We start from the raw sequence: 14,201 nt of genomic DNA on the forward strand, positions 1-14,201 counted from the left end.
GTGACTCTGCCATTTGCACTGCTTAAACCTTTATTTCCTGTACTTCAGTCGGCCTTATGGCAAAAAATCGGGTTTATCGTACAATAACGCATTTCAGCTCCTTTCCGACAGTGATGGGGGCAACAACTACATAGATACTAGCTCCAATCCTACGAAATCTATAACAAAAAGGCAGCTAATATGAACGGGATCAGGATTGGGCCCACAATCCCCTATTCTCTTTTAAATACCAGTTTAAACATCAGGAATGGGAATACATGGGACATGGAATTTTTTTATTAAGTGGAAAATCTCAACGTTATTCATCACTACTTGAAAACTTACCAATTTTGAAAGTCAAAAAGAGATAACTCAATACATACAATTACTCCTAAATTTAATAAGGACAAATGATCGCGTGATTGACACTTACTGATTTAAATGGATTGTTTATTGTTTGTACAAAAGGCCAAGTGTGCCAGATACTTTGAAAGAGCTCTTAAAATAACATTCACACCATAACAACGTATTTTCTGCATTTACGGTAGAGTGAGTATGTATCTAGATGTTAATTTGTCTCTCCATGCCTGTTTTATAAACACAATTTTGGTTAACCATAGCTTCTTAGAAAATGAGCTTGGCTCCTCCAAAATACAGCCATAGAATTCAAGCAGCCTGATAATGAAAATCAGACAAAAGTTGGTGCATACTAACCACACATTTTAATTCTTCATTTTCACTTATTTTTACAGTGATTTTCAGTATCACTCTGTGAAAACAAAAATTGGTAATTTGTAGTTTGTGATATGTGGGGTGGGAAACAACCTGGAATCAAAACTCTACTACACAACCAAGACTTTAACATAGGTCTATGTTTTATTCTGCAGAGCTGATGGTTGAGCCAGCATAACCCTCGGTTCTGTGTGTCAATCCAGGAAAGACAATCAGAAGTGTTTGCTTGTTCAGTATGGAAACGTCAACAGAGGCTTAGTGCTCTCCAGCTGACTAACAAAACAGTGGCATGGGGAGAGGGGGATAACCCTAAAATGCACACGTTCGGGGGTAACAAGCATGAAAATGGAACAGAGCTGGGTGAAAGTCATGGTTCAGCTCCAGCTGGACTGGCCCGTTGGTCCGAAACTGCACCAGCCTGGGCACTTCCACCACCTCCTGCCTTGGAATGAGCCTTGGGCACACAGGCAGCTCCACAGTTCTCTTCTGAAATGCAAACTGAAAAACATCTATCAAATTGAATTTCACCTGACCTTGCACTGAGTTGAGACCCTACAATAACAACTAATCATTTGCCTGCTGCTTGCCAATCGGATAACACATCCCCAAATAGTCCAAAAATGTTTAACAGAACACTTCACGCAGTTAAAAGTGAACCACAACCAACACCTTCAGATTTGGTGTACATGCACAAAATGGCACAGAAACTCGAAAAATGGTAAGAGGGCATGTTAATGGCATCAGTAACAGGTTTACGATCTTCAGGTCAGCAAGGACAGTAAGAGAGGGTGAGGTATATGAAGTGGCACAAAGCTTAAGAGAAAAGTAGAGACAAGGAAGATAGATCCTTCTTTTTCAAGACAAGATAGGTGCAGATGAAATATTGATATTTTAGTAAGATATAATATGGACATATCTGTCTACACGTAGGTATGCAGTTGCTCGGCAGCTTAGACATCTCACCAACCTAATTGTCTCTGCTTTGCTAAGCTTCAAGGACACCAACTGTCTAAGACATTTCACAGCAGTCAGCTTTCCACTTGTGCTTGGAAAAAGGATGATAATGAACATGGGAAGTTCAAAGGGCAGTTTAACAAATCTCTAAAGTAACAGCACACTGCTAGGATACTGCTGTAAGGCCTTCCACTCTCTCCTGCCTCTGCCGGATAGATGTATTGTTTGGTATTAAAATAATTCTCCAGGACATTTATGAACAGGGGTTGGGAAAACTTAAGATCTCTTCTGTCATCATATAAGGGAAATGAATTCTGCACAAGGTAGGTGGCAATAAAAAATGCCTACTGGCTTCCCTGAAGCAGGGGAGGAGGAAGGAAAAAAAAACTCAAACGTACAAAAAACCCCCCAGAACAATTAAAAAACTGTCTAAGCAAAATTTGAAGTCTGAAACTTCAAACAGTAATGAAATAAAAAAAACCACAACACAACTTCCAGCAGTAATTTCTCTACATAAGTCAGTATCCTCATATAGACTCCCCCCCAACTCATACTCAATCACTACATAGTCTACATTCTAACCTACTTCCTATTAGACAGGAATCAAGATTTAAGGGAATGTAAGAACATTTCAAGTTCTTATTATCACGTCAACTTCTCCTCCTCCCACGTGCACCTCTCTGTTTTCCTAGAAATCAACAGTAGCCCTGAAGTCTTACAGTAATTTTAAAAAGACAACCACAGGATAATGCAAATGTGACATATATCCACAATGGGTCTACAAAGAGGTATCTAACAAATACAGAATGCTTTAGGACAGTAAAGACATGGTGGTTTCTACGAGCTGAACCTCTGCCCACCTCCCCCCCACACACACACACAAAAAAAAAAATTAGGAAAAAAAAAAAAAAGCTGTTTTTCCTTCTGTGAGAGCACAGGGTAGGTGTGGAATAGCAGAAGGGGTGATCCAGTTGTGACAGGACATTTTTTCCACAGAGCAGTCCTAAAGGTGCGATGGAAAATAAACTCTCAAAGTCTGAGCCTATACAGTATTAAGTGTAAAGAACAAACGCTACTGTTCAGCAGCAAATTAGTGGTACAGAACAAAATGCCTCGAACCACAGCTGCATGAATCAGAACTTTGCTTCTTGCATTTAGAAGAGGAGAGGAAACAAAAATGCATAGGTCTGTTTTGAGTATTGACTTTTAATAGCTTGTTTCTTGTGAGGGAACAGGGGATGTTTTCTGTTTTAGAAATATAGGTATCAGTTGAGCTTTAAATACAGCCTGCTCCTTCCAACAGGTCATGTACATGATTTATTTGGCTTCAGCTTTTGTTTTTATGCATTAAGCAACCTTCAGCTTTCTTTTGTAATACAATATATAGACAAATTTCAGTACAACAATAGTGTACATGTTTTACTGTCTTCACATTTTTCTTGACATACTGGACAAAGCAATACACATCAGTCTGCCCCCAAGTCAAGGTATCATACAAAGCATGTTGAATACTGCTTTCAGTGGCACCCTGAACTTGCTACCGTATGTGCCAAATCTACAGAAACAGATCCTTTGGGAATATCAGGAGTTATTTCCAACTTTGCCAAGTGACATTCAAATGCTCAGGCAATGACTGGTAAATTTCATTTTACAATTACTACAGATGCTGCATACCAACAGGAAAAAAAAAAAGTTGTGGAACTGGACAAGCTATAGTAATCCAGGTTTCAGCAGAAGAAATATATACAAAAAGGGGACTTTTATATATAGTTTTCAATCCGTAGTCTCATTTTTCAAAATAAAACCTGTATATATAAATGGATAACATTCAAGATCTGTATATGAATAACAGTTGCTTTCTGGCTAAAACAATATATTTAGATAGAATCTCACTTTCTGTTTTTTACTTCAAGTATGCTAGCCAGTACAGTCCTTTGGGAGAAAAACTTCCACTTTTAAATCCCTTAGGATCTATCAGATTCATTATATGGTAATGACCTTAACTTATACAATATACTATATTATGAGGTGAACTGAAAAGGATTAGATAGCTAAGTATTGGCTTGTGTGCAGTAAGCCAAACAGCTGTTTAAACATGATACTACAGCTGAAATAAGTCTCTATCAGAATAAAACCCAACATTCATGAAAACAGCAGCAGCCATCAAAAACATTCACAACTGCAGGGATTTTACTGTGTGTAACTTTGCATTATAATAGGAGAAGCCACAATAGTTTAAAGCAAAATTAAAAAAAATACCACTATAGTTTTGAATTCAATAATGTGAATTGTCACTCTTATAGTCGTTTATACATGTGTACTAAAAAAATTTACTTAAACATATGAATTTAAGACTTTCACTTTATTCAGCAAATTGGTTTATTTACACAATGGGGAACGCTGGTTGAATGCTGTCAATGTAATAAAAACAAATCTAACAGAAACAATACTGAGCTCTATGTATTCATAGCAGAAATGACAAACTATTTCCTTACCTGTATTCAGGAACATTAAGCGCAACAATGGGACAGTATCATAGGACACTGATTTAACAATAAACCACAGAGGTCCAGTAATACTATGGCAATTTACTCATGTATTTACTGACTTTTTAAAAAAATTAAAATAATTAAAAGTCAGCAATACCCAGTATAAAGTTTTGTCAATTATCAGAGTCAAACTCTGATGAATAGGTCAGTAAAACCTTATCAGATCATCCACAATTCAAAAAGCGACCTGATCTGCTTCAGACCACAAGTACAGAAACAAAATCAATGAGAACAGATTACCCTCTAAAAGGCAACAATGATCTGATAAGGGTTTAACTTAATCAAAGTTAAAAAAAAATTAAGAATTGCAGAGCACAGCCCCTATTAGAACAAGCTAACTTTCCAGACTTTCAAAAAAGACAAAAAAAAAAAGGGGGGGGTGTGAAAAAAAACCACTTCAACATGAAGCTACCATACAAAGTTGTTTTTTTTTTTTCCTTTTTGTTGGTTTTTTTTGTTGTTGTTGTTGGTTTCCTTTTTTTTTTTTTCTTTAACGAGTTCAGAGTTGCAATTTAATCCTGGCTTTTTAGTGAGAAAGACAGTTTTGGCCTAGACTTTCCTTTGCCCAGGATAATTTTTTGCTCTTCCTTTTGCTGACGTTGCCTCTCTTGTTCTAGTTTCATCCTCTCCTCATGAATCTTTCTTTGTTCTTCAACAATTTTCAATTGTTCTTCAGCCTATGTATGAAAATGGTAGAATTTAGGCCAGCATATTTTGTAGTCATAAAAGCAATTTACAAGTCCGTATTAACTTCCAAACAGGTCCAATCCTGCACAGGTATGTAAGCAGTTCTACCTGAGCTAGACACCATAGCTGGTTTCAGTGAAACTATTTATAAAATGGTTATTTGAATTGAGTTCAGAAGAAACACTGAAAATTTTCTACAGCTAATGTACCAAAATCTTGAGTGCTTACATGCAATGTTTTTCAGCATTGCTTTGCAAACAACGCATTACATTTCAATTAGGGAAGTTGGTGCATATCCAGAGAAATCCCCCTGACACCTGTCACATGTCAGATGAAGGCACAATAAAAGGAAGTAACAGACCTTCAGAGGTCTCCCGGCTCTCATCTAAAACCCATTTAAAAGCCCCTCTTAACTGAAAGCTATCTTTACTTGATTTGTAACAAGTCAATCCTTGCACTGACTTATGGTTCTTACATCTCTTCCAAAGGTCTTCTAAAGGTGCTTATTTTGTTCATTACATCAGTTAATATTTTGAATTTTCTATTTGTCCTGTTTCCACCCCGTGAGGTTGGGAAAGGGTAAAACAGAAAGAGATCTAAAGCAGATGTAGTTCAAGCAAACATTTTAAAGCATCATCATCTTTACCTGAGAAAGGTGTAACTACTTGGGTAATTGAAACCAATAGAGTTCAATCAGGATTTAGAAGCATCTTAGTTTGGCTTACCATTAATTGATTAGAATCAGTTAAATCATACTGAATGTTCTCATGAAGCAGCCACCTGCTTAAATAGGCACGGAGACCAACACAAACTAGTATTTCATAACTTAAGACATCTTAAGCTTATGCTGAAAAGTCCCTTTCAGCACTTGTACATCAACATTATACTAGTCTTCTATCCAGTTTGTACTTGTCCTGCTCAACAAAACAGAATTAGTCATTTCTGTTCTAGAAGCTGAACATCTGTAAACAGTTCAACATTACCTGGGAGATATAGACAAAATATACTTTTTGAATTCTGAAGGCAGCTATCTTCCTCTAAATTAACTGCATAATTTTCTCAGATGAGTGTTACTGCTAAGGATCTGGTTTCTTATGCTCAAGGGAAGGACAGCAACATTATTGACATAACCAGCAACAGAGAAGATGAACTCCAGAAAGGGCTGATTTGTTTATTTTTGTGTTGCAAATCAGGCAGAGGGATCTGTGTTCCCCTACAGAATGGTTAACTGCATCTTCACATACCAGTTTAGCTTGTGCTTCTGCAATTTTTCGATTATTCTCTTCTAGTATTCGCTCTAGTTCCTCACGCTTTGCACGCTCTTCTTCCTAAAGGGGAGGACAGGGTAAGATGTTAGTAAAGTAAAATATTAATTTCTGCATGTTCACTAATCTTTCTCAGAATTCTTCTGTGAACTGACTTAAAGTGGCAGCTTTACAGCCACCTATTTTGTCTCACAACGGTAAACTGTGCAGCCACTAAAACTGGTTTCTAGTACTCAATTTATATCACCCCGCCCAGTCCAAACAGCAACCAACTAAACCCTCCCTAATCATAGAATCCTGACAATTTATTACTAGAATTTTAACATCACACAAATCAACAAGGACAACTACAAAAACTGGATAGTATTTACCAAATTAAAAAGTAATATAGAAAATATAAATAAAGTGAATAGTTTGTCTCACCAATTAAGTATACCTACGTATTCTTTACCTATACTCCTTTAATCAGCATTAAAAGTTGAATATTTACTGTCTTGTCCAGTGTCCTGCAGAGTGTGCTCCTCGGCTGCCATACGCGCCAGCTTCCTCTTTAAAATGATTTGTACTGTTAGCTTGGCAATACCTGCATCAGCAGCTCAACCATTTATAAAGAAACAACATACAAGGAAGGCTGAGCTGAGGAATGCAGATGTTTATGATAAGAAGGAACAAAAATATGTAAATCATTCCTAAGGCAAACAATTAATAAGAAAAATACATTTACTGTTAGTGAAAAATACAAATGGCAATCCATACTTCATGGAGCTATGGGCTTCTTTCATGGGGAGAATGGACTTAACATTCAGTATTCTGACAATTTTAAGACAGCTGAAACTGTCATTTGCAGTCTGAACTTGGAATTCAGGAGTCCAGGGAAGACAAGATCAGGAAATAAAGCCTTGTAATTGTTGTTTTCTTGGTGAAATTTATGGAATTCTTTTATGCAACTCATAAATATGAAGACTGCGTGAAAGTTTTTGAGGTGTTTCAGTTCACGTAATATATATCCGGATTATTTTAATATTTGGAAGATTTAAAGTTAGCCAGAGGTTTGTGTCTGTGCAAGAAAAAAAAGTTAATATGAACAAAGCAAGCATACGAAGAGAAAACTTCTTACTATGACTAGTAACCAGCTACTAGCTAGCACACTTCACTCCAGGCATGGAAGTTTATTATGCGTTACAAACAACTGATGGGAATTCTCCACACCACATCAACAATAGCAAAAATACTTATAAAAAACCCAAAAAGGCATCCATCTGAACAAATTAAAACCTCTATACATGAAGTATTTGCTCACTACAAACATCTAAATTCAACTTAAACTCTTACTAAGGTTTGAATTTGCAAAACAAGTGTAATATTCTTCATATTTGTTTCAAGTCAGCGTTCCAGGTTTTTGTTTGTTTTTTAATCTAAAGATAATATGGTACAGAAAAGCCATGCTTAGTATGGAGGGGAAAGCTTCATTGCTGTTGTCTTCCCTTTTGTAAGCCAATCAAAACATTAATTTCAAACAAACTGTGCAGAAAGTACAAAGTGAAAAAAGCATTTGAGACTTAGGATTATTTAGCACAATTTTCCTTTACAGTTTAAAAGTTTGTCCTGAAATTTCTGGATCCTGGAATGATTGGTGCAGGCAGGCATCAAAGCCTTTAGTAGCAAATTACTGTCTCACAGAAAGACATTTTCAGCTTCTGCTCCAGCTGCTGATTTAAAAAAAGAAAAAATACACAAAACACAAAAACCCAAGTCACATGTTCAGCTTGACTTCAGACAAGGGCAACCTGCTCTTTTATAACTTCTAGGGAAAAAAAAAAAAAGGAGTTGTTAGTAGTTATTAAAAATGGATATAATGATTTGGACATAGATCCTTCATGAAGACGTGGGTGGGCTTATACTCGAAGTCCCAGAATTGGTCCAACGTACGCTCAAGGAAAACGTTCATTTTAAATGAAGAGTAAGAAACCTATTTGTTAAAGACAGGTACTGCAGCTCACTGCTGGACCCTGCTTTTTGCCTGACTGAAGGCAAAAGCCTCTTACAGTCTAGGTAAACAAAATGAAACAAATGAAGGATACATAATTACAGATTCTCAATACCCTTCCCCAAAAATGAAAGGACCGCTGATAAATCCTGCAGCCATGGCAAAAGTTTCAAACAATTCTGAAATATGTAGGTCAGTTCCATTAAAAATCAACTATCCTTGTTCAGGTTTTAGGAGAATAACTGTTTAAGTATCAGTGAGCTCCTCTGAATAGGCTAGAAATTAAGTTTCGCAGCAATGCAAGCTTATACGAGAAGGGAATTAGATTTGCTGTATTCCATCTCTTTCTGAACCGAACAGGAGGCACAAACCGACACTGAAAGTTTTGCCATGGACTGTCTCTACTTTCCAAACGACCGAGCGTTACCTCTCTGGCTTTTTGTGCTGCAAGTTCAGCTTGTCGCTGTCGCTCGAGTTCTTCGAGCAACTGTTTTTCCATGATGCGCTTAGCCTCCTCCACCCTGCGGAGAACCTCTCGCTCAATCTCATCCTTCCTTTTCTCCAACTCTTCTTCTACACGTTTAGCCACAAGCTCTTCCACTCTTCGAGCAGTTTCTTCCTCTATGAGTTTCTCTTCAATTTCTTGTTGACGACTACAAAATGCAAACATGAGGATTAGCTTTTTAATCCATAAAGAATGGTTACACTGAAACAAACTCTTTCAAATACACAGCATCACCACCCTACTTTTAAACCGCTTGTTCACAGTTTTATATGTTATACACACAGATTATATATTTAAAGAATGTTTTGCCCTACATTTAAGGAAAATGAATATTCAGGCATGCAGTGTTCCTGTCACAGGGAACCCATTCAGACCATACCATAGTTGGTATCTCTTCATATCTTGAGACACTAAGCTTAAGCAAATAGCTTATCATACTACTACTGCTACCCCACCCAACTTTCATCATCCTTCATATTCTTCAGGAATTTAAATGGTCTCAATTTTAAGCCACATGTAGCAATAATATCTTGTAAAATCTTGTCTTAAAGCCACAACCTCAGAGGCACCAAACTAACCTCTAATAACAAAAACAGAAGACAGAAGCAATTAAACTTGTAATTTGAATATTTTCACAAGAATTACAGGTGTTGCATCTGTAATCTAGTTATCAAATAATTTATCTTATCAAATTGCAAATACCTCAGGTCTTCTTAACCTCTTTATTGCAGCACTCTGTTTCTACTGTAATTATCCAAAGTAAAATATACCAGTACCAAGCGCTAAGTAAATCCTTGCAAACTTTAGAGTTTTCCATGTTCTTAATTTTGGAAGTGTTTTCAAATGTCTTTGTGTCCTTATTTTTGTTTAGCAGCAGCAACATCACTTAGCCTTATCACTGCTGTAAGTTTTCCTTAAAAATGATACAAAAATATTAGGTCAATGTGAAGGTTTATTACCAAATGCAGAAAAAAAATCTTCCAGAAATCAATTACTATTACTATGGCAATTAGGTAACCAAAGACCAACAAAATTGAATACTGTATAATTATGTTTCACGTAGTACATATACTACTATTTATTTATTTAGAACTATTATGAGTTTTGAGAAGGCTGTTCTTTTTAACCTTGAAACTGAACTTCCAATTTAAGTATTCCACGAAGTACAAACAATCTTATAAGCTTATCTTCTGGCCTGTCAGCAGCAGAAATCCATGATTTAGAGTAACAACTACTGTTGTAATATCCTAATATCCTGTCACTTTCACAGAATGTTTGCATTTTCCTATCTTATTTGTATTAAGAGACATAAACCCAACCTATTGGAAGAAAAGAAAAAAAAAAAAGCTACAGGACCTACTAAGTTACAGTGTACAATTTGCAAACACACCACAGGAGATACTGAAGTATGGGTTACTGGGGTGAAAAGCTCCCAATTTCCCCTGTTCATGTATCTTATTTTCAAAAGTCTGCCAAAACAGAAGGGTAGTCCATCTCCTTCAGTAAAAAGTTTTAGAACCCTCAAACATGCAGCCCAGAAGACAAATTTTATTCTTAAGTTCCTCAAGAGATAGCAAACTTATCTGGTGGTACATTAGGCCAGCACTCACTTCTCCTGAAGTGATACAAAATACCTTGTAGTGATTTTTTTCAGAAAAAATAAGAAAAACTAGACCACCAGCACAATCTAGAAAAATGCACCAACCTCCTTCTGTTAGTGTCTCTGCCAAGCCACTACCTGCAATCCTTTTTAGACAAGTTTTTATATATGCTTTATATACTAAATACCCTTTTAACTTTAAAGGTTTTTCTTCCCTCTTATGAGTAGTCAGCAGTAAGTACCCTCACTGTCCTGTACTGAATCAGCTTGGCATACATAAGAGGCTGCTCTACAGAAACCATTCTTCAGAAAGCCTGTAATCACATGTTTTATTCAACTGTTTTAGCTTTACATTTAACATCAGGGAAATCTAGAATAAAGATTAGCTAATTGAATAACATAGTACATAGTTATCAAAAAAAAAAAAAAAAAAAAAAAAACACCAAAACCAAAAAAACAACCCTGACACTCATATCTGAAATAAGTTTTAAAATATCCTCAGCAATTGATGATGTACTCAAATTAAGCACTGTGCCTGCACACGTTTAATTCTTCTTACCCAAACAAATTTCATTTAAATTTAATTAAACCAAACATATGTATCTTTTCATATTCATAGGCAATAACAAAATTACAAATATATAATAATATATATAATGGGTTTGAGTTTATCAAGAAAATCAAATTCTAAACACAGATAGAAATCTCACTGATTTATTCTGTAGTTTATACCAACTATTTTTTTTAATTGCATGAACTTACAATAGTTCGTACACAGGTGCAAGTTTATAATCATGACCTACTGGGCCATGACTCCAGAGTGAGATAAGTCATTAATGTAAAAGTATTCTACTACATTTCATTTACTTCTTAAAGACTTGTTTAAAAAAAAAATCTGCAGCTAAGAAACTGCTTACATTTCAGCAGATTTCTGAAGGGAAAAAAAAATCATATTTGCAACACCTTTACAGAAAACTAGCATTATAGGAAAATGCATAAGTTAGGCTACATATTAAGATTTGAACAGACGAGAAGAAAATCACTTCCAATATATGAACTGTCCTCTAGTTAATTCAGTCAGCAAGAGTATACGCTAACATATATAACACAATATACAGATGACTTACTAATGTAGCATAATTTTCTACTCTAACATTGTATTGCCTTTTTTTAAAAAATTTAAAGTGGAAGTATCAAATTCTATACCAGATCTTTTCCAATACTGTTTCTCTGAGTTTACTATTCTGTAGCCAATATCACTCAAATGTCATATTCCTCCTACACAGACTTCTTAAGCATTTTAATATTTCAAAGCTAACTTACATAGAAAGCTTGCTCACATATGAACTAAAACAGTTTCAGAATACTAAGATAAACTATTTACTATATTCTCAAATTGTTAACCACATTACAATTCTTCATCACAGATATGCATGGAATATTTTTATTAATTGAGGTACTGAATAAAATTAGAAGTCACAAAATTAGGACCAAGACCCAAAAAGCCTTCCACATTTTCATGTGTGTTTGTGTTACTATGCAAGTTTTTTATGACCTCGCTGTCAAATTCTGAAGTTGGCAAAGGAGATTACTGATAAACGAAAATGGAAGTGGTAATTTGGGGTGATCACACCTTCTGAACTACAATTAATATTGCATTAGAACAAGATCGCTAAAATAAAATTCAAAGCTCCACCTGAGAATTCACAGAACTCTTTGGCTCCACACTTACAAACAAGAGCTATTTCTGGATTCAGTGCTCCAGAGAGCAAGGGTAACATTCAAAGAACAAGAATCACTTCATCGTGACCGTTAAATCCATTGTTACCTTCACTGCACAAAGGTCTGTTTCATAACTTAACGATATTGCTAAACATTTTAATGCACATCCAACGTTCATTAAAATAGAATGTATCTATCTCTGTAGATTTTATAAATAATCACATCCCCCACCATGAAAACTGAAACGGGGTTTCAAATTAAACAAGTCACCGTATCTCACCGTCCAGTTTGATAAGAAAACTTTTAAAAAGACCCACATCAGCGTTAATATAAACGTTGCATAGTAATTCTTAAAACACCAAGTCGACGAACTCCGGATGCCTCGGGGCTCGACGCGCAAGGAGCCCCACGCCGGGAAGGGGAGGGGCGGGCTATGCGGCAGCGCAACACAAAGCAGCCGAGGCCTCGGTGGCAGGGAGCAGTCGAGGAGCGGGGCAGGGGAGAAACAGCCCACCGAGTAGCGTCGAAGGCCGGCTGGGAGTTCGCACCCCAATAGTGGGCGGCTTCTAACGCACCAGAGGGAGTCGGGTTTTAGGAAAGAGAAGGAAGGCGGGAAAACAGGCCTCAGCGAGGGCCTAAAAGCCTTTACCCCCACCCCCCCAACACCCCGTCGCAAGCGGCCCTAGTTTGGAGGAGGAAGGCGCGGAGAGAAAAGCACCCGGACACAGAAACCCCCTTTTCGTCCCCCTTCCCCCCGCCCAGGCCCGGGGCTCACATTTTCCGCTGCCGCTCGAACTCCGCTTTTTTCTCCTCCTCCTCCCGCTTCTGCTTCTCGTCTAGGCTGCTGCGCTTGCTCACCGTGCGCCCGAAGATATCGATGCGGTCGGGAGGGGAGGAGGCGCGATCCCGATCCCGGTCGCGGCGGGAGGAGGGGGCCGTGTTGGAGCGGGAGCGGGACCGGGACTCGCGGCGCCGGTTCCGCTTACTATCCCGGGACTTGGAGCGCTTCCGCGCCCGCTCCTTCTCCCGGGAGCGGGACCGCGATCGGCTCCGGTTCTTCTTGTTGTGCTTGGAGCTCTTGGTGTGCTTGGAGCGGGACGAGCTCCGGCTGCGGGACCGACCCATCCCAGCAGAGCAGAGGAGAGGAGAGGCCGCGCCGGCAACCGCCCGACCACCCCCGCCCCCTTCGCTAGCGGCGCCTGAGAGAGGTGCGAGGAGGCTCTGCGCGCATCAGCACCGCCCGCCCGGGCCCCTCGTCCTCTCCCTTTCCGCCGCTTTGCGCTGCGAGGAGACGGAGCAGGCCCCGAAAGCAGGAGCAAGTCCGGACGCAGGCAAGATGGCGGCCCTGGCAGAGCGGTGACTCTCCTCTTCCGCCCCACAATGCACTGCGCCCGCGTCCGAGCCGTTTGCTTCCCCCTCCCCCGCTACTGGCACCTTCGGCTTCGCGCCGGAGGCGCACGAAAGGGCTCGGTAATATTCGGCAGCCAATAGCAAGCGTCGCTCGGATAGGAAACCCCATCAGGCAGCGCTTGTATTCCGCGCATGTACGCAGAAGTTACCGCTGCGGCTGGCCGTTTGGGGTGGTTGTTTGTCGTTGGGGAGGTTGAGGGGACCGGGTTAGGCTTTCGGGAGTCAGGGTTAGGCTTTTAGGGGTCAACCGGTGGTCTGGAAGCTGCCGCGCTCGGCGATGTGCCCAGCAGTGGTGCTGGACTTGCCGTAGGCCCGTTTGCCGTTAGTGCGGTGGAGCCGGTCGTGCTTCGGCCCAACCGCGGTGAGGGCGGCGTTTTAAAGGGCCCTGGGGGGCGTGTGTGGAGGGTGTGGAGAGCGGCTTCAGAGGGAAAGGTTAGAGGGACTTCGGGGATTTGGAGGTTTTTCCAGGCCAGGACGCCGTCTCGGGAAGTGGCCAACAACGGGAAAGGTGTAAGGGCCAGGCCAGTGGGTGCTATGCCGCCTGTGGGTGTTTCCCCGGTCTCCCAGGGCAACAAGGTCCCCCTCGGCTGGTTTCCCTGCGATGAACTTCCCGGGGGGCTGCAGCTTGCTGAGCAACCCTGAGTCCAGGGCCGTGGTGCTCCACGAAAGAGGAATCACCATATGTTTCTTAAATTTATTTGATGCTTTTTTTCAAGCTTTGATTATGTTCTCATTTAAATTTCCCAATAAATTTTGAAAATTGTTTCTGAGTCCTCTGTTGCTAATGTCACACAATAAATGGCTGCTTTGA

General features: G+C 39.3%; 1 protein-coding gene across 2 annotated transcripts; it reads right to left on the reverse strand.

The window, feature by feature from the left end:
• Nucleotides 1–4,008: 4,008 nt before the first annotated feature.
• On the reverse strand, nt 4,009–13,365 carry ARGLU1 (arginine and glutamate rich 1). 2 transcript variants are annotated; one of them, XM_065829671.2, is made up of 4 exons: nt 12,756–13,363; nt 8,581–8,806; nt 6,146–6,229; nt 4,009–4,891 (listed from the first exon to the last, which is right to left on the reverse strand). In XM_065829671.2, the coding sequence occupies exons 1-4, from the start codon at nt 13,103–13,105 to the stop codon at nt 4,727–4,729; spliced, it is 825 nt and encodes a 274-aa protein (XP_065685743.1). In that variant the 5' UTR covers nt 13,106–13,363; the 3' UTR covers nt 4,009–4,726. The 2 variants fall into 2 exon arrangements, 1 of the variants encoding a protein (XP_065685743.1); XR_010650775.2 differs by having other exon boundaries at nt 4,827–4,891; nt 6,146–6,714; nt 12,756–13,365.
• Between the last annotated feature and the right edge of the window lie 836 nt (nt 13,366–14,201).

The sequence above is a fragment of the Patagioenas fasciata genome, chromosome 1 (genome assembly GCF_037038585.1).
Source record: "Patagioenas fasciata isolate bPatFas1 chromosome 1, bPatFas1.hap1, whole genome shotgun sequence".
Lineage (NCBI taxonomy): Eukaryota > Metazoa > Chordata > Aves > Columbiformes > Columbidae > Patagioenas > Patagioenas fasciata.

Bases quoted from the DNA above. Each gene is read 5' to 3' on its own strand.
- ARGLU1 (XM_065829671.2), bottom strand. From the start codon at position 13,105: ATGGGTCGGTCCCGCAGCCGGAGCTCGTCCCGCTCCAAGCACACCAAG. The intron at 8,807-12,755 runs GTGAGCCCCGGG...TGCATTTTGTAG, and splicing joins TTCGAGCGGCAGCGGAAAAT to TCGTCAACAAGAAATTGAAG. The intron at 4,892-6,145 runs GTATGTGAAGAT...TTTCATACATAG, and splicing joins CAGAAGCACAAGCTAAACTG to GCTGAAGAACAATTGAAAAT.